General features: G+C 45.1%; 1 protein-coding gene across 3 annotated transcripts in view; it reads left to right on the top strand.

Annotated features, from left to right (window-relative positions):
* The window catches only part of LOC100121418 (nose resistant to fluoxetine protein 6), a 93,176-nt gene that overhangs the window by 42,008 nt on the left and 28,790 nt on the right, over positions 1–22,378 (top strand). For 2 of the 3 annotated variants that reach the window (XM_031923694.1, XM_008214242.4), the window contains exons 4-13: positions 6,381–6,679; positions 6,817–6,987; positions 7,821–7,914; positions 9,125–9,247; positions 9,449–9,614; positions 10,759–10,934; positions 11,828–11,957; positions 12,929–13,246; positions 13,754–13,953; positions 14,068–14,738. In XM_031923694.1, coding sequence (XP_031779554.1) covers positions 6,381–6,679; positions 6,817–6,987; positions 7,821–7,914; positions 9,125–9,247; positions 9,449–9,614; positions 10,759–10,934; positions 11,828–11,957; positions 12,929–13,246; positions 13,754–13,879 — 1,603 coding nt within the window. In that variant the 3' untranslated portion in view covers positions 13,880–13,953; positions 14,068–14,738. Of the gene's footprint in view, positions 1–6,380; positions 6,680–6,816; positions 6,988–7,820; positions 7,915–9,124; positions 9,248–9,448; positions 9,615–10,758; positions 10,935–11,827; positions 11,958–12,928; positions 13,247–13,753; positions 13,954–14,067; positions 14,739–22,378 lie in introns of those variants that run through there. The other variant, XM_008214245.3, reaches the window with a different exon arrangement.

The following is a 22,378-nucleotide window of genomic DNA, read 5'->3' on the forward strand; positions in this document are numbered from 1 at the left end:
CGCACACGTGCACACAGTTCTCGAGTCATTGAACCGCGAACCAATAATCACCCGCCGCAGCCAGCTGATAGGTATAGGATCTCTCGCCGAGAAATTAGATACATATACTCGCGGCTATGATTTATACGGGAGATTCAACGCTTCCATGTAGCTAGTGGAGCGCGAGATAGTAGTCGGTCCGTTTTCCAGCGCAGGACGACGCGCGAAGATGAATCTCGCGTGATAAACAGTCCTCTTTACGAGGAGACGCCGCCGTTCTCGCCTACAAGATTTACCATCCGGCCAAGTTTCTCGGCGCGAGCATTGTTCAGGCGATTCGCTGCTGCACTTTGCCGTAGTGGCTTCTACCGATCGATTCTAGAAAGTCGACACGGAATCTAGCTTTGCGCGAGCGAAATTTTTATCGCTCCTTTTTCGAGCTGCTCGCTACTGTTTTGTTGTTGGGGGCCACTTGAAAAGAGCTGAAGTCTCGCCAGGCGTGTTATTGGGATAGTTTTATCGGCCGGAGTTTGTATGACTCGCGCCCCGCACCCGACTCAAAGTGGATCCGCCTCGCGAGTTTATTTCTATAGAGAAGAGGGCGACCTGATTATCGGCTCTCTTTCTGCGCGTGTGTATATGTTCGCACAGCCGGTGGTGGTTATTCGCGCGCCCTATTTCGTAAGGTAGAGAAAGAGAGAAAAAGTTGTTTGAACGAGTATCGACGAGGCGGAGCTAATAAAATTGCCGACCAAGTTTCGAGTGTGATCGGCGTATGATACATTCGGTAATTCAAAAGCAATTTTTCGGTGCACCGAACTCCAAGCTGATTCGATTCATTATTATTCATACTGTGGCGCACTTCATAATTTTCATTGGGATTTACGTCCATCAACGAGCCGTATGATAAAATAAAATCCGCGCAAAAGATTCGACAATTGGATTCCCAGCAGCTCTCGTATATATTTATATTGCCGTTTAATTTCGCATGAGCCCGCGAGCTCGGCGAATTTAACGAGCCTTTTTCCGATACTTGATTATTACCGTCGGCCGCGCGGCGCGGCGATGGGCTTTCGTATATGCAGGGGGTCGTAAATCATTGTTACGATGCTCGCGCGGCAATTAGATAACTCTTACACCAGATTGTATGTTATTTTACGTAAGCTTCGGCATAATATAGTCCGTTTTTCAGCGGATACTCTCGCGCGCTGCTCCGCGAAGATATCGTTATTGAAACTCGCCGCGGTCGTTGTTGATGTACAGGGGATATGTGCGCATGGTAATTGAACGTAACCCCTGGTGCTAGCCTGTTTATTATTTTCAATGACTCCTGAGAACGAGCTTTATGGTTAATAAATTGTTCGAGTATGCAAAATTGCGTATCGACGCGCAAAAACGCTGAATACGGCGGGCTGAACATAGCCGTCTGTTACTACTCGAAGCGTTATTGGCTTCTGCGCTCGCTGTGTCATCAATGGCGAAATTACATGCAAACGACCGCTTTTATTTTCCATGCACTTTGTTTATACGTTGAATGTAAAATTTAATAATTATCTTTCACCACCGCTGGATACACGCAACCTCTTTCAATTAAACCAATAACTCCCGCGAGTAATACGTAACATGCTGTATATGTATCGGGGGAATTCCCTCGTTTAAATCTGCAGACTCAGCGCGCGACAATAATCGAACTTCCCGCGCAAAAAGCACCTCGAAACTTGATGAATCACGTCTCACAGCCTCGCGCGCGAGATCCTCCTTCTCTCAAAGCAGTTGCCGGGTAACCGAACCTCTGTCGCGCGCAAACTCGATACTCCGCTGCAACGCACCTTCGGATTATATCTGCATATGCATAGGCGGACACGTGCGCTCGGCTGGTCATAAGCGTCCGAATATTACGCAAGCCCGCATATAGAAAGCCTCGGAGCAGGCTGCACCGGCTCGTGAAAGTGCAGCGTATCAAGTGCATTCCGTACGAGACACGCATACGCGCTACGTAGATATATAATGCCGGCCGAAACGCTGGCCGCTATTGTGCCGGTTCTCGCGGTGGCGACCTGACAATTAATTACGCGCTATAAGGGTAACGAGCCCGCGTGTAGCGCGTCAATTTTCCGAGATTTTGCAAGGCGGTGCTATCTGACGGTGTGCATCTCGACGGAGGTTGCAATGTTATTTGGTGCAGCGTGCTCGAAAGAATATTTCATAGAAAGGTTTCTCCTGTTTTGGTTGCATCGTTACAAATTGTAATTCAAGAGCGAGCATCCGAGAATAGTGTAGATTCACGTGTTGGTCCATTTGTGGACAAATACAAGGGTCGCATAAAGTCTCCAAGTTGCAGCGAACTCGGAGAGAGGAGTAAAACACTTCCGTCAGTCTGCATAAAATTGCAAGTTTGTAGCTCAGAGTTACAAGTCCACTTGATTACAGTATCAAAAGTTTCTCAGGGAAAACAACGCTCGTACACGCAGTCCTATGTATATGCACGGGTCAACATACCCGTCAGAACTCTGTCCATTTGGTCGCTCTCCAAGCGCGCTGCACTTTATCGTTCTTTATCGTAGCCTCTCGCTTTCATGGCCAAATTAAATTCGCCGAAAGCTCCGCATATAGATTCGGGAACGAAAGGCTATAAGCTCGAAGAAATTGACGTACGGGCTCCCATCCTCTAATATCACAGCAAAGCTCGAATAAAAAATACCACCATTTGTCAGAGCGTCTATTACTTAATTGCTTATAAGAAAAGAGCTCACCGGCAGGCGAGCGCAAAAAGCCACGAAGAAAAGTCCAATTAAAGCCGCGCCGCACTACTGCTGTTGCTGCGGCTCCGCGAATTTCATACGAAAAACTTTGCCTCGCCGCTGTCTGCAATTTCCGACAAATCACCCAAACTTTTTCCTCCGCCATAGCCCATCGCACGCGGCTGTATACCCCCGCGCCCGCGCGCTATATATATATATATATATATAAGTAACAGATTTACAGTACGTTCGACTCCTCCCTTATCTCATTCTCTCACGATCACTCTCACTTTCGGCCATTATCCTTCGGCCCTGATGGTCTCGCGGGTGTAGCCATGTGCGCCGATACCTATATACGTATATGTATATAACGTATACCTTCGACCCTAGTATAACACAGGGACACTGCAGGGTAGAGAACGGGTCACTGGCTGCTCTCTGATGGCTCACGCTTTGCTGCTCGATTTGTCCACTTATCGATCGTTGCACGAGCCGTGTGCTCCTCTGATGTAGTTCGGACTCGTGCGGTCGAGATTTCGCAGTTATCGTTTGCCAGAAAGAGAGGGTGAACTAAGGCCCGTCTTATAGCTCAGAATCAGGATAACGGCGCTCTCGAGTCGAGGGCTATACTTTTTCCCGTAATGCCACAACTGCGAAACACTTGGCCGTGTAACGCCGGCGTTTACACGATGAATGGCGTCGCGGATAGAATCACGTTAAGCGTATAGCTGCAAGACGTGGTTTACACATCTGCGCTCTCTCGAAGTTAATTGTTATTGATGAAGACATAACTGCCGCGGCGCATTACCGCGGAAATGAAATTGCGACGCAGCTTGCATATACGCTTATTTGATGTAACTGCCCCTCCACTTTATCGCCCGTCGTATTTTATTTTTATAGCGCTTCGGCACTCTCTCGTTAGTTTCGTCCTCCGCGGAATGCTAATAGAAACTATTCGTCAGGCTAATCGAGCCGCTGACCTCCGCCGAATTGAATTAAGGCTCCAGTTAATTTTATCGCCCCCTATTTGCCGTAGAACTTCTTGCTCTCGCCGCGCGCTCGTAAAAAATAATCTGCGAAAAATCTCAATAACGTGATCTTTTTTAATTCTCCCCTCGCATCCTGATCTCCATGGAAAAATTGCGCTCTTTAACAAGGAATCGAATAGCTCAGCCAAATAGCTTGATAGCTTGGCTTATTATACGACGGATGGGATAATAAAGTTAAACGACAAAGAGAAGCGCGGAAACGGATTGACTGGAAACGATGGACGTTGAGGGATCGAACGAAATCGTAAGGTTATGCGCCGTATAGATTTCGCGCGCTTCTTCATCTCGCTATAGTAGCATGGCTTATACTCTTGGGGGGATTGAAAGCGTATTCCGGAACGATGTGTGTACGTATGTTTCGGGATTATACATCACGCTCTAGCGTATAAATAAAAGTTTTATGTGGAACCTCTTCGAAAGAAAGATGTATTGCTAATGCGCTGAACTTAAGCTTTTTCTTCTCTCTCCATACACAGTCGTTCTGTATACGCGAGAGAAGAAAAATTCTCGACGATTCCTCACAGCTGTCTATTTAAGAATATTTATGGTCCGCGTCGATTGGATATAAATGCTCGTATACGTACGGAGTCTCGATCGTAAATAAATTCACGGCGAATTGTAATGTGTAACGAGATCGGATTTATTGTTAAAGCTTATATCATGGGGTATACTCATTCGCGATGCGTATTTATCATGAGTCAGACAGAAGTGACCGTATAAGTTTCCGCTATGCACTTATTGTATAGAACGGTTTCGTTATTTATGTACATATCGCATATCAATGGGCGGATCATTTGTTATGCTGTCGATATTATATTGTATCGAGTGACATTGTTTTTTCCAGGCATGACGTGCGCAGAATTATACGCTTTTCAGAAGCGTCATCGTATCGATGATCGCGCTACGGAGATGCCCGACAAGACGCACATCTCCTTTCTCATATTCAAATGCCTGCATCTATGAAACGTTCGCGCAGATTTATACGTCCCAATTTTCGCCTATTCAACTGCAAGAATCAACAATGGATCGAAAAATCTCGCGCATCCATACTATAGTACAAGTCTAGTTTATACACATGCGCAATCGAACATCGCTCGCTCATTCAATATTTCAGCCCGACTGCGAATCGCGCCGTGATATCACTCTCTCTCTCTCTCTCTCTCTCTCTCTCTCTCTCTCTCTCTCTCTCTCTCTCTCTCTCTCTCTCTCTCTCTCCCTCTCTCTACGTCTGGTGAATAAATCGCTAAAGAGCCGAAGCGGGATATACCAGTGCGCTGCAGATATAGCCATAACACAAGCGCGTCACTGAATAATCAAATGTGTTTGTTATCGTGACGCTGCAATATATATATATACCTTAGCTTTTCCGTCCGTCCGTTCGTTCGCGGATAAGCCAGACGATCCCGCCATGTGTGTGTGCGAAGCTCGCGAGAGTGAGCTTATCCCTCGATAATCCGGTTGCGTGTCCTGCATCGCTTTTCCCGTGAGAGGGAAGTCGTGACTGTATACGCTCGGTCTAATTGAAGACGAGTGCTCTGATGAAAAAAGCCTTTTTTCCGGCATTAGACACTCAGCTCTCCCTCTGTGCGTTTATGTATATAAATTGGATCGATGTAGCCAAAGAAATTATAGCCTTTAGCCGCGCCTCTGTTCCGTCCTGCATTTTTAAAAGCTAGTGATAAGGAGCAGTATACCTGCAGTAGGGCCTCCGGGAAACAGGAGCAATTTTTTTCGCTGTACGCCGTAGCGCTCTCCATTGTGTTTGGAATTTCCGCGTGAAATGTATGATGCGAAATGTTTTTTTCCTTTTTCGTAATTTATCGCGGCGTTTTCAGGGCGAGAGACGCGCGTTGTTACGCGTAATATAACTTACAATTAGAAGGGAAGTATGAATCACATTTGGTTGACGGGTTAAATTAGATTAAAAAAGTGAAATATGGCCTGCTAGGATAGGGTGTATCATTAAACGAACACGCGCCACACGTATACAATTATTTAATAATTAGCTTTCTTTTGTTTCCGAATACCGAGCAGTTGCATAATTCACCAATTGCGGCGATCGAACATCGCACGCCGTGCCTGGAATACTCACGTAACGTTCCAATTAATTTTTAACAAAGAGGCCATTGTTTTTGATTAATAATTCGTGAAGAAGCAGTAAATTCTCGCGCCGCTGAAAGCGCGTATGAATATAAATTCATTTTTTTACGTAATACAGCAGAGAACTGCAATGTCCGAGAAAAGTAAAACTTTAAGCCACGAGATCCGAGCGCTAAAATCGAGGTATAAATTTCCAATATAAATGTTAAACCCTCACGAATCAAAGAAGCACACGAAATCCCATCTCTAGGAAATTTCAATCATGCAGCACTTACACACAGAGCGGAATCCTATTCCCCCTCCGCAGAACTAGCGATTGAAATTCCGGTTGCCAACGGCGTCGTATTTCTCGTCGGAGTGACACATCCTCCCTTTCTCGCAAAACACCTGCGGTTGATACAAATAAACAAACAAAATTCACCGCGTGCAGTCGACAAACGTTAAGTTGACTACATAGTGCAGGCACGTTCTACACGATAGCTAATTAAAATTTCTCATTTCAATCTACCAGGGGGATAAGCTGCTTGACGTTCGTCCTGATGGTCTGCGCGACGATCTACGAGTACCGCAGCGGAGCCTTCAAGTCCAGCACGTGGACTACGTCGCCGGACGTCGAGTCACTTAGCGCCTCGAACAACAATGAGCGTCGAGCTGAGTACGCCGACAAGAACCTAGCTACAGAGGAGCAGCAGCGCATCAGCGTGATACCGGACAATGACAAGGAGCTCATCGAGAAGATCGAGAAGGGCACGAAGCTCACGGCTGCTGTGACCCCGCTGAGAAAGGAGGACAAGCCCAGGAAGGAAAAAGGTTGGTGCACTTGACGCGTCCTTTCTCTCTCTCAGTTTTCTTGTACTGTCGATTCCGCGGAAAAAAGAATCGACGCCTGCGGCAGGGCGTATACGTGTATACTCTGACTGACGCTTTGCTTTCTCTCGATGTTACAGGCATTCTGTTGAGCTGCCTGCTGGCCTTCAGCCCGATCGCCAATGGCAGCAAGATCGTAAGCACCGAACCTGCGACCAAGAGCAGCCTGACCTGTTTGCATGGACTGCGAGTGCTGTCGCTCGGATGGGTCGTCATGGTGCACACCTACCTCCAGGTCTTCTCGATCGCCGGTATGTACGCGTCTCGAGGCTGCGCGGATAAACAAATCGAGTCCTTGAATCGCTTTTGTTGTAAATGGTGTTTTAGACGTACACTCGTAAAAGTAGGTCTCGCTATACGCCACCGGTCGAAATTACGCGATCCTCGTAAAAAATATAGTGTTCTCTGGCTGGAAATCACCCGGCGAAGTACGAAAAAAAAAACACACGAGCTGGCGAACTTGGCTTCTCGTAATTGAACCATTTTCAACGGAGTTACAGCTTCGAAAACAAGGTCTTAAAATACCTCCTTTCACAAAGACTGTTTACATATTTGAATGAAACTTTCGGCGAACTTTCCTTTGGCACTTGTTTTACAATTCGCAAAACTTTTTATCTTATCAAACCGTAAAGATTGTTATTTTTTTCTAGTTCGAGAAAAAATTTTCATTTAACGACGCTCGAATCAGAATTTTACATCACGCCTATACCCTTGTTCCTTCACGCAAAGGTCGAAATATTCGAGACAGGTGGTGCGCGCGTATATATGTAAGACCTGTTTGCGATTCAGCAAACCGGCGCCGGGGCTTTATAGCTCCTTGGCGGTGCACTGCTAGATTTTACTGCTCAATAACCGCGGAATAAAGCGGCCTGCTCGCGAAAAAAATCACGCGCATTCCTCCGCGTGTTTCGACCTTTGCAATTTCCGTAAGCGCGGGTGTCCTTTACCGCGCACAGCTGACCCCGTAGACGGTAGCATATGTGCACTGCCGTATGCGCTCGTGTGTATGTGTACGCGAACTTTCACTGATAACTCGCCAATGACGCCGCCTTTCTCTTTTCTGCCGCATGTGTGCACCTTGCAGAGAACAAGATCTTGCGTACTGTCACCGAGAGGAACTTTATGTTCCAGACGATCAGCAACGCCACCTTCTCCGTCGACACGTTCTTCTTTATCAGGTACGGTATATGTGCTTCACTAGGGTATGTATAAAGCGTCGAATTATTGTGCAATTACGGGAGTCGAGGCAAATGTGTTCCATTGTTGATGATCGCGCTCAATCGCACTCAAATCCACCTTTATTAAGCAACTTGCGAAAGAGTTATCGGACTTTTGTTGTCTCCTGTTTGGCAACGCTGCGCGTTTATTCAGACATGATGCTCACTCGCACACCTCAAAATGTGCCCACGCATTGCGCGCTCAAGATGACGCTAATTTATCGCAATAAAAAGCACGATAAAGCAAAACTTGAGAATGGAGATAACGCTCTTAACGGTAGCATTAGCCTTGTTTCTGCGAACTATTGCGTGAAATCCAGCTCTGCGATTCACTGCGGGAACAATGCGCGTGCAGACATATTAGACGACTGAACTATGTGCACACGCGATAATTAAGTTCTCGCCGAAAACTTTGCCGCTTGTGCAGCGATCGATTGTACTCATGGCACGCGCTGTGTGTTTAGATTCGCATAGGAGGAAGCAGATCTGTATGTGTGTGTATATTATGCAAAAGTTGTTTTCCAGAAAAAGACCAAACAAAGTTTTACTATCGGTTATAGAACCGGCGACTAACGAGGAAAGTAAACGTTCGATAGTGCATTTAATTGCACTTTTATAAGCTCGCGCGCGCGTATATGCCTGAATTTATTGAGCAAGTTTTTCTGGTTGTAATTCAAGTGATTTTTAAGGTTCGACGATGATGTAATTAATCGCAACGGAGTGAGTACAATCGCACCTGTTGAGGATGTTACTTGAATTTCATCAGTTTATTAAAATGCTGTCGCGTAAGATTCTCAAGGAGAAAATTTTACAGCGATAAAGCAGCGAAAGAATTTAATTTTAAAGTTTATATCATTTCATCGTCGCTACGGCGGCACTTTCAAACATGCAGTTACATAGTTATTCCCATTAGGCTAACTCCCGTCTCGATTATATATAATTATAACACATGCAGGCATGCTTCCCCTTAAGGGTAGACAGAGAGAGTAGCTCGGCAGCAAATTGCGAATTATCCGTATCGATCGTAAATTATCGCCAAATGATTGCTGGCCTGTATAATTAAATATTCGAAGTTCCCGTGGTGACTCCCAAAGGATTTCGCGCGCTCGATAATCACAAGAGAGAGATCGAACTTCCCTTTTGATTCTAATAATTTTCCACTCGCTTTCAGTGGCTTGCTGGTGACCATACTGTTCTATCGGTCGATGGGAGGAAGCTCGCCGAGCGATAAGGGCAACTTCGTCAGGGCGAGCACGAACAAGTTCGCTATCATGATTCTCTACAGATTCGTTCGGTAAGTTGTTGCGAACTGCAAGACAGAGAGGAAGAGAGAGAGAGGGAGAGAGAGAGAGGGGGCCGCTCACCCGCGGCTGCAAACTGCTCTCGAACGAGAGATAATGAAAGATGCCTGTGAGATATGTCGAGAACGCATGCGGTGAATGCTCATGTGTTGTGTATATCTGAGTTGTAAGGAATATGTTTTGCACGTTCAAAGGCTGACGCCGTCGTACCTGTTCGTCCTGGGGATCAACGTAATAGCCATGAAGTACGCCATGTCTGTGACTGTCTTCTCACCCCAGATCATCGATCACAACACGTGCGAGCAATTCTGGTGGAGAAATGCCCTCTACGTGAATTCTCTCTATCCTCGCACCGAAATGGTAATATCTCGCTTTGCATACGTACAACCCTTTTCTTACGTCGCTGCTTTTTACGCCACGCATGAAGATCGTATACCTCGAGCAAAAATATCGTCGCTGATGAAATCAAATGGATTTTTTTATAGAGTAGCTCCGACGTGATCGGAGTACATACACTATCGACGCCGCCTTTTTTAGTCCAACTTTTATTACCTAAAACTGTATCAATAGCAGCCGCTGCGTTTCGTAAGGGCACCGCCATGAAAATTACTTCCGACACGATATTTTTTCGCATACCTCTCGACGCAAGCCCATCCATAATCGTTCGCGATATACTTTCACTTTTCAACCGGCGAACTTTCGGACCCACCGCGAGACATGTACACTTCTCTCGTATCTATCAATGTAATCCATTAATCTCGTCGTCCGCTACTCTTGTAATCCCGCATTTCTTTCGTTCGACGCGACACCGAAAAAGGAAAAAGAAGATTAGCAGCGCTGCGGGCTAGTAGCTGCTAAGTCGCGGAGGATTCGTTGGATGAGCGGATATAAAAAAAAAGAGGAATAAGGGAGAGAGAGCTAACTCCATCATCGTCCTGCGGTGGTAAGCCCTCTATTACGCGAGCGAGTGATGTACCTCCGGGCTGTGTCTTCTTCGATTTTCCGTAATAAATGCTCGCCGGGGTCTTTGCTTTATGCCGTGACGGCATTTTTTTCATATCGCGGAAAGAGCTTACTTACTTCGAGTCTGAACTTGCTCTCGCGAGATGAATTGAGCGTCGAATGAAACTTGACGCGGCGTCTGAGCGAAAATTAATCGTTTGAAGCGGTTTTCAATTGCTCGAGATAGCGATCGCGAGTATAACGAACGCGAACTTCAATTAACCGCGCAATCGCAAATGTATATACAATCTCGCGACAGCATCAGCCTTGCGCACAAAAAGGGCTCCCAGCCCTTCAGAGCCGAAAATTAATAGACAACATTTATTCCCGTGTATACCCTCTGACTTATCGGGTCTGTATACTCAGCCGCAGAATACACAAGCCATAACTCACACCGCAGCATCAGCGAATCGGTAGTAACTTAGATAAGCGTGGCTCGATAACCAAATTTGCCGTGTGGCTCAAAACTTTAATCACTCTCTCACTCCCTGGCTGCTTTTAGTGCATGCTGTGGAGCTGGTACATGGCCAACGACATGCAGTTCTACGTCCTCGGCATCTTCCTGCTGTTGCTCTCGGTGCGCTATTTCCGCGCGGTCGCCGCTACGATACTGCTGCTGATGGTCTCTTCATGGTTCACCACCTTCTCCATCGCTTACAGCAACGATTACATAGCCAGGTAAGCAAACGCACTGAACACTGCCGTCGATTCGCGTAAACGGCGGTACGGGTGACATAATTTCGTACAAGTACTCACACACGCACTTTAATTCTTTTATGCAATGCTCTCTCCGGCAAACGCTTTGAACGGTTATCTAATGCGCATCGCTGCCGCCGTCTCTCCTGCACTTCTCTCTGCATTGCGAAATGATCGCGGCGAGAGCGAGCGAGAGATGTGGCGTTACTCGAATTTATCGGCGTATTAAAGTGTAGCTCACTTTTGGCCGAGCGCGTTCAATTCAATTACCCGAGTTATTACGCTGTATCGCATTACGATAATGGCGAGGAAGAGAGCGCGCTCGCGCGCGGAAAATTCATCACGACGCGCGGCTCGCTTTAATATAACGTTTCATTTAATCAGCGGTTTACGCTGCGTGGGAGAGATTGTGAAATATTATTATGTGTGTCGCTTATTAAAAAAAAGTGATTCCGGTACTAGGAACGAGAGATATCGCAGCGAACGTACGAGTGTACCGCGTTTCCGCGAAGAAGCGACCGAGTAATTGCGACTCGCTCCGTCGATGATTCGATTTTCGTATAGGTATTTGAAAATCAATCTCTCGTGCAAGGTATGCGAGTCGCGAACGTGCTTTTTTCCCTTACTCCGAGGGGGAATAGCTCTCTATTTTCATAACTTGTTTAAAAATTTTTCCTCACTCGGAGAATAGATTCGCTCGGTAAACCAAAGCACGTTCGCGCTGGGGGAGAAAAATTGATAGAACCGCACGCACATGCTTCGAAAGCCAATAAAAATCAGGTTCCGAATTTCCTCTCTGAGAAAGTAACGATTTATAATTCTCGAAGAGCGAAGAAAATTCGACTTTAATAATCGGGGTTGGCTTCTGTTCGCAGGATCCAGGAACCTTTCGCGCTGTTCGACGAGCTGTACGACAAACCCTGGCTGAGAGCCGGACCGTATTTCATCGGTACGATGACCGGCTATCTTCTCTTCAAAACCAACTGCAACATCAAGATTCCTATGGTAAGTACCGACCTGTCGCTACACGCCTTCTTTTCCATCTTTGTGCCCGCCCTTCGATAGCGCTTTTAACGATGAATTATCCTTTCGCCGCCACGGCGAGAGCTGTCCAAGGTGAAAATGGACCTTTAGAGTTTAATGCGCAGATTATATTTTTACTGGCTGCTTGCGGGTATACTGCGAGGAGCTTCGCTTATTTCCCGCTGAATCATGCTTTTGCTCAGAACGTATGCGAGCGTGGCTGTCATATAACATGTGGGTGGTTTTCACTTTTTTTTAAACGAGCGATGATTTCTTTTTTGTTCTTGTTTGTATGTGAAATTGATGCTACGTAGGCGGAATATCGAGAAAACCCTCATATTATTTAATTTTTAATATTGAAAATGTTACGATTTCCGGTTGAATTGAAAACGCGCCGTGCGCGTGGGATTTCATCGCTCGTCTGTTTCTGTTGTGAGGTGTATAACAAAACCATTTTTTAATTAAACATTTTTTACGTCTGAATTTTGTTTTTAAATTATTTGGCAAAATGAGGAAATTTCGTGAAGCACAAGCATTGCCGGAAATTTCCACTTCTAAAGTTATCATCGGTGCTGCGCGAGCAGCATGTGCACAATATTATAATGCGATTCGTGATGTATTGCATTACGTACTCCATTTTCGAGCACGAAACCAAATACCAATTACTTTACCCGAATTTTAATCCCGTGCGATAGTCAGCTCTAATGCACGCTAACCCGAAATTCCGGACGGGAGCCGGCGGGAATTTCGCTGAAAATGTTATTACAAAGTGCACCTACCTAGTGACTAACAAAGCAGCACCGCCAATTAAAACTAAAAACCGCACCATGAAATGAAGCACGACTAACGCTTAAAAGTAAGTCCTGTACGCACTAACTCTCCATCTTCTCGCGTCCCTCGACAAAAAGCACAGAGCTCACTCTCTCTCTCTCTCTCTGTGCATTACCTTGCAGTTCTTCCGGGTGATCGGATGGATATGCTCGTCGCTGATAATGTGCTCGCTGGTTTACGGCCTCTACCCGGAGAACCTGAGCGTGACCGTGAGCTCAGTGTACGCCAGCCTTGGGCACACTGCCTGGGCCATAGCCGTGAGTTTTATTGTGATCCAGTGCTGCACCGGGGCCGCGCCCCTCATCGACAAGCTACTCTCCCTCAGGATAATCTACCCCCTGTCGAGGCTCACCTACTGCGCCTATCTCGTCCACCCGATGATCATGATGTTCACCTCGACGCAGATGGACGGACCGCTACATCTTCACAATGGCATCGTGGTGAGTAGGCATTGACGCGCTCGATAGCGCGCGTAATTGTGTCTCTCTCTCTCTCTCTCTCTCTCTCTCTCTCTCTCTCTCTCTCTCTCTCTACGCGCGAGAGCAAGATTGAATGTTGTGGCGCGGTATTTTGATGTTTAGTCTGGTATATAAAAACTGCAGATATGATCTTTTGATGAAATTGCCGACGCGTTAATATTTCAGATTTTTAATTTCACGCTGATATCGCGCCCGTATGTATAAAAGATTACACATTTCAATTATGCGCTTTTTCTTTTCGAAAAATACATCGCGTGTATCTGACAGATGAATTGCGTTCGATCATGCGCTGACTTTTTGCAATTTGACTTTGAAAGAATGAAACGCGGAATCAACTTTGCCGAACCCCTTTGTTTCGTGCGTGCAACAAAGCAAATATGAAAAATGCTCTCTTATCATTGAAATATTGCAGAATATCGTACATTCTATCGCATATGTATTGCTGACTGCATTTCTGCTTTTTTCCAGCTCATTGTGTACTTCGGAAACTTCGTTGCCTCGTACCTAATGGCCTTCTGCATTTCTCTGGCCTTTGAGGCACCGGTTGTTAATCTACTTAAATTAGTACTATCGCCGAATAAGCGGGCGAGGTAAGGCGGATATAGGGCGAGCCTCCTCCCGAATTCCAGGAGAGATATTCCACGGAAGTTGGAACACGGAAATGTTTAGTAAGTGAACTCCTCCTTTTGAGAAAAAACTTTTTTAATCTTCGCGGCTCAATGCCCGCCACCAGGCCTTTATGTGCTATATCACGCAGCTGCTCTTTTGCTCTTTTCTTCCAGATGAACGATGCGCGCACTTCGTTACTTCATTACTCCGTCAGCCCTCAAGAGGATATAAGTATCGATTCGTTATCAGTTTATTTCACCCTGGAAATCCGAGGGAAACGAAGAAGAAAGAAACTTCGTTAGATTAACAAAAAAGAAGTGGAGAGAGAGAGGAAAAAATACACACAGAGGAGCGAGTGTTCGTTTAACTTCGGTCGCTTCTATTTTTCAGGGATTATTACAAACTCTCTGTACCTGCTCTCATACGTATAGGAGCTTTTAGGTTTGATAATCCGTGAAAAAAACTTTTCACTCGTCTGCACGCGTGCATCCGCGGATAAAGGAAGAATTCGAAAGCCAGCACACGGCGGATAGCGAAAAATTTTTCAGTGTGCGCTCCTCTTTTTTTATGCGAGAGCGCGCGCGTACGCGCCTGTACGCCGAATGGCGAAGCCTTGCGCCTCCAATCATTCCGGAAATGAAAGTATCGTTCGCATATCAAGTTTGAACGAATCGGCGACAGAAGTAAAAAACACCCACGCAAAAATAAACAAAGTACGAGAGCGATAACCATTTTTTTATAAATTAATATTGTATACACTGTGTATAAGTCTAGTAATATTATTGTACAATATAGCTGTAATTACTGTTTTGTTACTGTATCAATAAAGCTATTTTTTTAAGAAGATTCCGCGTTTCAGATTAAAAGAACGCGTATCTTCATATCCATTAGAATCTTCCAGCGGCGTGAATCATTACTTTATAAATTGAAAGTCGTCGTAGAATCCAGATTATCCTCGGATTGTTTCGTGATATATACAAAGTGATCAAATAACATGAAGTTGGGAGATTGCCTTTTTTGTACAATAGAATCCAAAGAACGAAACGCGTACAACTATAAACTCGTATTTCTCTCAAATCTCGATAGTCTGTAAAACGAAACCATCGCCCAATTTAGCGTCTATTGGTCAAGTTCTTTCCAAACAAAAAGCTATTTCTATTGCTGTTCGATACTATTTATCTTTAGCAGGCTATATTTTAGAATGTTTATACATATATTTATTTCATTTACAACATTGCTTATACCAGCGTCATTAAAATTTTAAACAGAATTTTGTCACTGGATTGTAACGTACAAACAATTCAATTCATTTTTCGACTTTCAAAACTCAATAAGACTTACCCGTAGCGTAAGTCGAAATAGAGAACCTTGCGACTTACGGGAATCGCGCATACGTGCGTTAGGAGCCCACTTTCGCGAAGAATGCCATGTAGTCGAGTTCAAGGAGCGCATTACGACTGGTGAGTCGAGAAGAGAGGATGTACATGCATAAAATATTCCGCTACTCGAGTGACTGCTCGCGAAGCTGCTTCGGTACAGCTTCTCGCGGTTGCGTTTGTCCTCGTGGGTGGATGGCGCCTGTAAAATTTATCGGCCTCGCCGAGCCCTTGATTGTTGATTTAGGAAGCTGCCTGCTGTATCGGGAGACCAAGTTTTTGCTCCGCCGCGACTGGAAGTACTCGCGTAAATCATATATCCGCTCGAGCGTGACGTTGAAAGTTCCACTTTGGCGAACTCTTTCAGAGATTTTTTTCCGGTTAAATAGCAATGTGGTGTGAGGCAGGTTGGCGTGTACTCCCTGCAATCAGATAATTAATAGAAGGGTTTCGTTTACTGTTTTTAAATAGATAACTTTTGAAAACTAAAAACGAGTAAGCATTAACAATTGATGATAAGACCTTTTTCGGGCATGCTACGCGAAATATCGTCAATTGAGACAGATTTATAGTAAGTTCGCATATTTTTAAGATTGGCGATACTCGAATCGAAGCCATAAATCCTCGTGGAGCAGTTATGATATTTCAGTCTGTACATATTTTATGCGAAACGTGAAGCGCCGGAGAAACTTCCATACATCGGATCAATGAGAATATGCGTTTACTCAGAATATCGTTTTTCAAAAAAAAGCTTATTCCCCGGGCACGACGAAAATTTCCCAAGAGAATAATTCTCCCAACGACGTGTAAACTTTCTCGTACACTCACTCGTTACAAATATAAACTTTTATGCTTATCTCACAGCCACTTGGATCTTTTCCAAAAATTTATATTCTTTCACGCGAGCCTTTCACGTATCAAATGGGTCAAAGGCCATTACTCAGAGCGCGAAAAAGCCGAGAAAAGAGACACACAAAAAAGTCTAAAATCACCAAGAAGACAAAAGTGACCCAATTTAATTAGAATTGAATTGCAAATTACCGAGCATTGCACTGCACTGCACTGCAGTAGAGAGAAAGACAAATCGCGATTTCGGCGAGGGAAAAAAAAAAACGTGCTCCGCAGTATGCCCGAGTAAATGTACACCCGCAGGGATGTAGAGTGTGTGCGAGAGAGTGGGAAAAAAAGCCGGCAAAAAAGAGTAAGGAAAGGGCATGAGACTTTTTAATCTGGTCGTCGGTTTTTCTCGCCCCGCGCGCTCGCCTTTATCTTTGTCTAGTGGGCAATCTCGCGACTGTGTCGGCGCGCACGCGGTCGCGGAAATTTCACAGAGGGCTGCGAGTGTGATTTCCCGCGCTACGGAACAAAAGACGTCGCGTCAGCGCCCCGCCGGCTTGATCTCTGCTACTGCTTTTTCTCGACTCTTTTTACCGCCGCACACAGTGCGAGAAAATAGACAAAATTCGAGCCACGCGTCATTTTTAATCGTAGAGCCATGATTCTTTTTTAAACTCTTTAAAAAAGCATCAAGTTTAAGATACAGGTATTATTGTATCACCTTCCCCTAAACCCATGCGACCCCTAGAAGCCACCCCTACCAAACCACAAGCAGTCTAACTCACCTATCCCAGGGAACAGCGAGTTAAATCGCTTTATTTTTTCTTAAAATAATTAAGCCACACACCATAAGCCAGCTAATAACCTAAATACCTACCCCTAACCCGCTTAACCCCTAGAAACCACCCCTACCAAACCACAAGCAATAAAACATGGTTTAAAAAAAAATCTTTATTCATGTCGATTTTTCACATTGAAATCATTTAAGATTTAATGTTTAGAGCGAAGAAATCGTGTCCTCGAGACTTAAACTTCAGTGTCACAGTTTAAATTTTGAAAAAAAAAGGTAAAAGCACATAAAATAGCGGCTAACACGGGAAAATCGTGAAAAATTTCCAGAATTTTTTACTTGAGAATGATAGACTTTAGAAAAAAATTTACTGAAGAAAAAGTTCTTAGATTAAATAAAAAAAAATACGTTGAAATTCTATCAGAATTTTTTGAAGATTTCTCGAATTTATTATATTATAGTATAATCTAATATAATTAAATCTATTGATTATATGAGTGTTTGATGGTTAAATGTTTATTTTTGAATTTATTAGATTATAGTATAATACATACAAATATAATTAAATCTATTGATCATACGATTTTTCGATGGCTAAATGTCTACTTTTTGTATTTATTAGACTATAGTATAATACATACAAATATAATTAAATCTATTGATCATACTACTAGCCTGCTTGTGGTTTGGTAGGGGTGGTTTCTAGGGGTTAGGGGTAAGTATTTAGGTGATTTGTTGGCTTCTGGTGTGTGGCTTAATTATTTTGAGAAAAAATAAAGCGATTTAACTCGCTGTTCCCAGGGTTAGGTTAGTTAGCCTGCTTGTGGTTTGGTAGGGGTGGTTTCTAGGGGTAGGTATTTAGGTTATTAGCTGGCTTATGGTGTGTGGCTTAATTATTTTAAGAAAAAATAAAGCGATTTAACTCGCTGTTCCCTGGGATAGGTGAGTTAGACTGCTTGTGGTTTGGTAGGGGTGGCTTCTAGGGGTCGCATGGGTTTAGAGGAAGGTGATACAATAATTTCCGCACATGTAGCTTAAACTTGATGCTTTTTTAAAGAGTTTAAAAAAGAATCATGGCTCTACGATTAAAAATGACGCGTGGCTCGAATTTTGTCCATTTTCTCCCACTGTGCGCCGCCTCGCTGGTAGGCTATGCAGTTGTCGTGTATGTAGAAGCAAGTTCTCAGCTGCTGAAAGTCGTTAGCCGATAATTTGAGAGTTGAGCTTGCTTTCGATATCGTAAGATGACAAAGATTGGATTTGTTGGCTTTTTAATGGACGTTTGTGGATGTTCAAAGTTGTTATAATTTGCTCGTTAAATATATAGTAAGTAAATTCATGTTTATTTGCGTGATTGTTGGATTAAAATTCTGCACGTCACCGTTATGGTTCTCGACAATGGTTCATTAGAAGTAAAAACTGCATAAACTGAGAAAGCTGTAAGAGAAATTTTCAAATTTTCTTGAAAAAAGGGACACACGTCGCATGAGAAAAAGCTCGTGCCCTAGCACAAAACCATCCATTCTGAAGCCTGAAGCGTGTACACAGAGCCGCCACCTCGTCGTCATCTTTCTCTCTCTTTCTCTAGCTTTTGCGCGAATGCAAGAAACTCACCTCGATATCCCACTTTACATTTTCCACCCCTCACTCTCTCTCTCTCTCTCTCTCTCTCTCTCTCTCTCTCTCTCTCACTCTCCCCTTTCTTCTCACACTTCTAACCTACTTCGCGCGCGACGGCAGGCTGGCTCATCGGTGCAAGACCTACTTTCTCTCTTTCACTCATCCTCTTTCTCTGTCTCGCAACTACCTAATTAATTAAGGGATAGACACTTTGAGCCAAGCGCGCAACAACTCGTCTTCTCGCGCGACTCTGGCTCCTCCAAGCTTTTTCGGAGCACGAAAGAGAGAAAAGCGCTCCCATTACCCACTCGCTCGCTGCAGCATTGTTGGCAGCAAGGGCCCTTTATTACGTCTCTGCAGCCGCCCGATGTACTTCTACCTTTTTGTATTTCCTCGCCTTTCTCGCTTTCATCAATCGAACTCGACTCTCCCCCGAGCCACAATCAAGCTCGATTCACTACAGCGGCTCTCCTCCAGATTGCTCTGAGCTTCTGTTGGATGAGGAAAAAACGTGGCGAAGTTTTGAGACGCGATTATATGCGCAGTGATGTGCGGCGCGCGAGATTGGCTAACTTTTCGGAAGTTGTAAATATGTATTGGTGCAGTGTGTGCAGGCGAGAGAAGTTATAGAACTGTTATTACGTAGTGATATCTGCCGGGAAAGTTTTTCGAGTTTTGAATTCGAGCGCGGAAGTTCGAGGAAAGCGAAGTGCTTCTCCCGTGGAATTGCGATTTGAAAAAATGCTGCCTCTGTCGTCGATCGATTAGTTCTATTTCTGTATATGCACGCATATGCACGTGCTTCGCGAAAAAGTTTGAATAACAGGATAAATATACACAATAACCGCGGGGAGGAAAATATCGGGGACAACGTCGGCGCGAAATAGAAGTACAATATTTGTTTGTCTGCTCTATATAGGTTTCAAAGCGAGTTAAGAAAAGGTGAAAACACGAGGGATATTGTCTCGACTATTTGTTGTTCGAATTGACTTTTCTTCCATCACAACTACGTGATCTCTCGGTCGTTTATTTTTGGTAGCGTATAACCACTTCAATTTTCCATTTTTCCTATATTTTATATTAGACCCTGCATACCAAAATTAAGCGTATATTCCTGTAGTGTATATTTTGCTCGCCCGAGTTTATAATTTAATTCGACTTACAAGATTACAGTAGACAACGACGTGTTTTGCCTGTAAATAGATCTGGCACAGCTATACGTTGATAAAAAAAAATTTCGACGCGTCCTCATATATGGTGCACGAAAAGTGATCGACGGATGGGTCGTTGTCTGCGAGAACGCGTTTTTTTCTATACCGTGAATAGTTAATCGATTTTTCGACATTAACAAGCCCTCGGCACTCTCGCACGTATGGGTGCGATGAACAAAAGCCAATTTCATCAAAGCTGCAAGAATTTCATTTCGCCCGTGCGAACCGTCATTCGCGACTTTTTATACCCCGATCGATCGACTTGGGAGCGAAAAAATTAATACCCCTTCAAAACCGCATCGGCGCTTTCCGATACCCAACGCAAGACCGAATAAATGCTGGAAAAACTTAGCCGCCCGATAACTCGATCTCCGGATCAGTCTCAGGCATCAAGTCGTCGACTGCTCGTCGAGAGCGAATGAGGCCAGTAGCAGAATAAAAAAAGGAAGATCCACAGGATCAGACAACTCGGATTTTGCTCGGACTTACTACCTACCGCTTCTCGCACAGCTTTATATATGTATATGGCCACGTCGAAGGCTGCGAGGCGTCTTTTATTATTCACCCCCAGACCCAAGGACTGGATCTCGTCGGCTTTCGCCAGCTACAAATTTTCCGTATTCCTGCTCCCGAGCGGAGTTTCGCGCGCGAGTATAAGGACGCTATTGATGGATGTTGTCCCGTTGTAAAAATGTTGGCGCCGAATCTTTAAGAAATCATAGCCTGTTATACTCTTTAGAAAACTTTTAAAGTTAGTTTGCACCTGCCCGTAAATAATTAACTCTACCTCCACAACTCAATTTCCAAACCGTTCGTCCAAAGTAAAAACGAAAAATCCCCTAACGACCACTTAATAACTCCGCTAAAAAATCCCTCAAACTCCTCCGCTCCTTCAAAGTTCAAAAAGCCAGGGAAGGAAAAAAGCACAGCTCGATCTCGACGCAAAACAGAGCGAGAGAGTCAAGCCTCGAGTCGAGCTTCAAAGCTCCGGCAACGTAGTCGTCGTCGTCTCTCACCTACATAGTTGCAGCCACAACAGAGGGAGAGAGGACGGCGAAAAAGCTCAAAGCCGGGCGCAACGACGCGCATGCCCGAAGGGGAGAGCGCGCGCGGAGATTCGGAGCAGCCGGCGAAATCGCGGCGCGAGCTATCAGTCGGCCGCCGGGCGCCTCCGCGAACCGCGCGCTCTCTCGTTTGTGCGTGTGTATTCATCACTGCAAAGCGCAGCGGACAGCCGAGGAATCTGACTTCGGTGAATGTTGTGATCGTAATCGAGAGCTCTTTTCTTTGTTTTAAGCTAAGAGTACATCGTATACAGAAGGTTCCTAGGGTGCACGCGGAGGCTTGAGGGAGTAGGCTCGAAACTTCACCGAGAAGAGCGAAGAACAAGAAGAAAAAGAAGCAGAAGCTAGTCAAAGTCGGATCGGCGAAACTAATGAAGAAGGAGCGAAAGTTTTACCGGGAAAGTTTCTACATGCCGATACACTGATTAATAGTCCAAAGTTCCAGCCTATAAAGCTCTCTTTATCGACAGACAAGAGCTAGTATATAACGTCACTCTCGACATGACCACGTACTGCTGCCCGAAGATGTCTACGTGACGGAAAAAGGAAACAATGCTCGCGTGAACCCTCGTCGAGGAGGATAAAAAAAAACAATATCGCACTCTTCGCACACGTCAACGGTGAGTGAGAACGAACGAGCGCGCCGGCGATTTTTTACGCGCTCTCTCCCATTCAGTCTCTTTCGGAATTCCGGCGGACTGCACGGCACACACGTGCGCGCGGCCGAGTTCGATTGTACAGCCCCTCCGCCGACATGTACGCCGTCGAGCGTGCACGTGACAGGCGCTCTTTTATGTGTAGCAGACGGCGTGCGCCGATAAGCGGGATACGATGAACTAGTGCTTGCGAGCTTTCTCTTTCTCTCTGAACGCGTATTTGCGGCTCTTAGGCGCTGCGCGGAGAGAAAGAAAAGAGGGAGAGAGCAGCCTCTTGATTAAGCTGGCTTTTCTCGCTCCAGCACGTTAAAGCCGAAACTTTTCTCGTATACGTCTGTAAGTGTACATTGTTGGGGGCTTGCTCATTTAGAATGCGAGATTCGTTTTTAAAGGAGACATTATAACACACGGATCCTTATGCCGTGCGCGCGCGTGACAACACTGACGAATTAGCAGGCCGAAAGGAAGGAACTTCGTTACACTCGGGCCCTTGTCAGCGGGTTACCCTAACTTTTTCTCTCCAAAGACATGACGCGTGACTCGGCACACGGCGCGTATACACAAAAGCAGTGGTATAGTGGTCATCGTTGCGCGCGGACGACCGAAAGCTCGCGAGTTATGGACTCGTCGTAAATACGCGGCTCTGGCGCGAGCCGTAACTTTCCGATAACTTCCTTAGCGGAGAAATGAACGAACGCCACGGGTAACTGAAAATAGAAAGGGAGGTCAATCGTGTACCGCTGTTGAGAATTGAATTTTCGGCGACGGGCCGACAGGTCAGTAATGTGGTTAAACGCTCGACAAAGACGTTCCTCTTTTTCGTATTTGTTAGGCCACTGCACACGGCTGAGCGACAGCTTCAGACGACGTCGTCTCTTGATTTTCTGATTAATCGTTTCTGGCTGCAGCAGCAACGTCCTTTTTGAAATT

Source organism: Nasonia vitripennis, chromosome 2 (assembly GCF_009193385.2).
Source record: "Nasonia vitripennis strain AsymCx chromosome 2, Nvit_psr_1.1, whole genome shotgun sequence".
Lineage (NCBI taxonomy): Eukaryota > Metazoa > Arthropoda > Insecta > Hymenoptera > Pteromalidae > Nasonia > Nasonia vitripennis.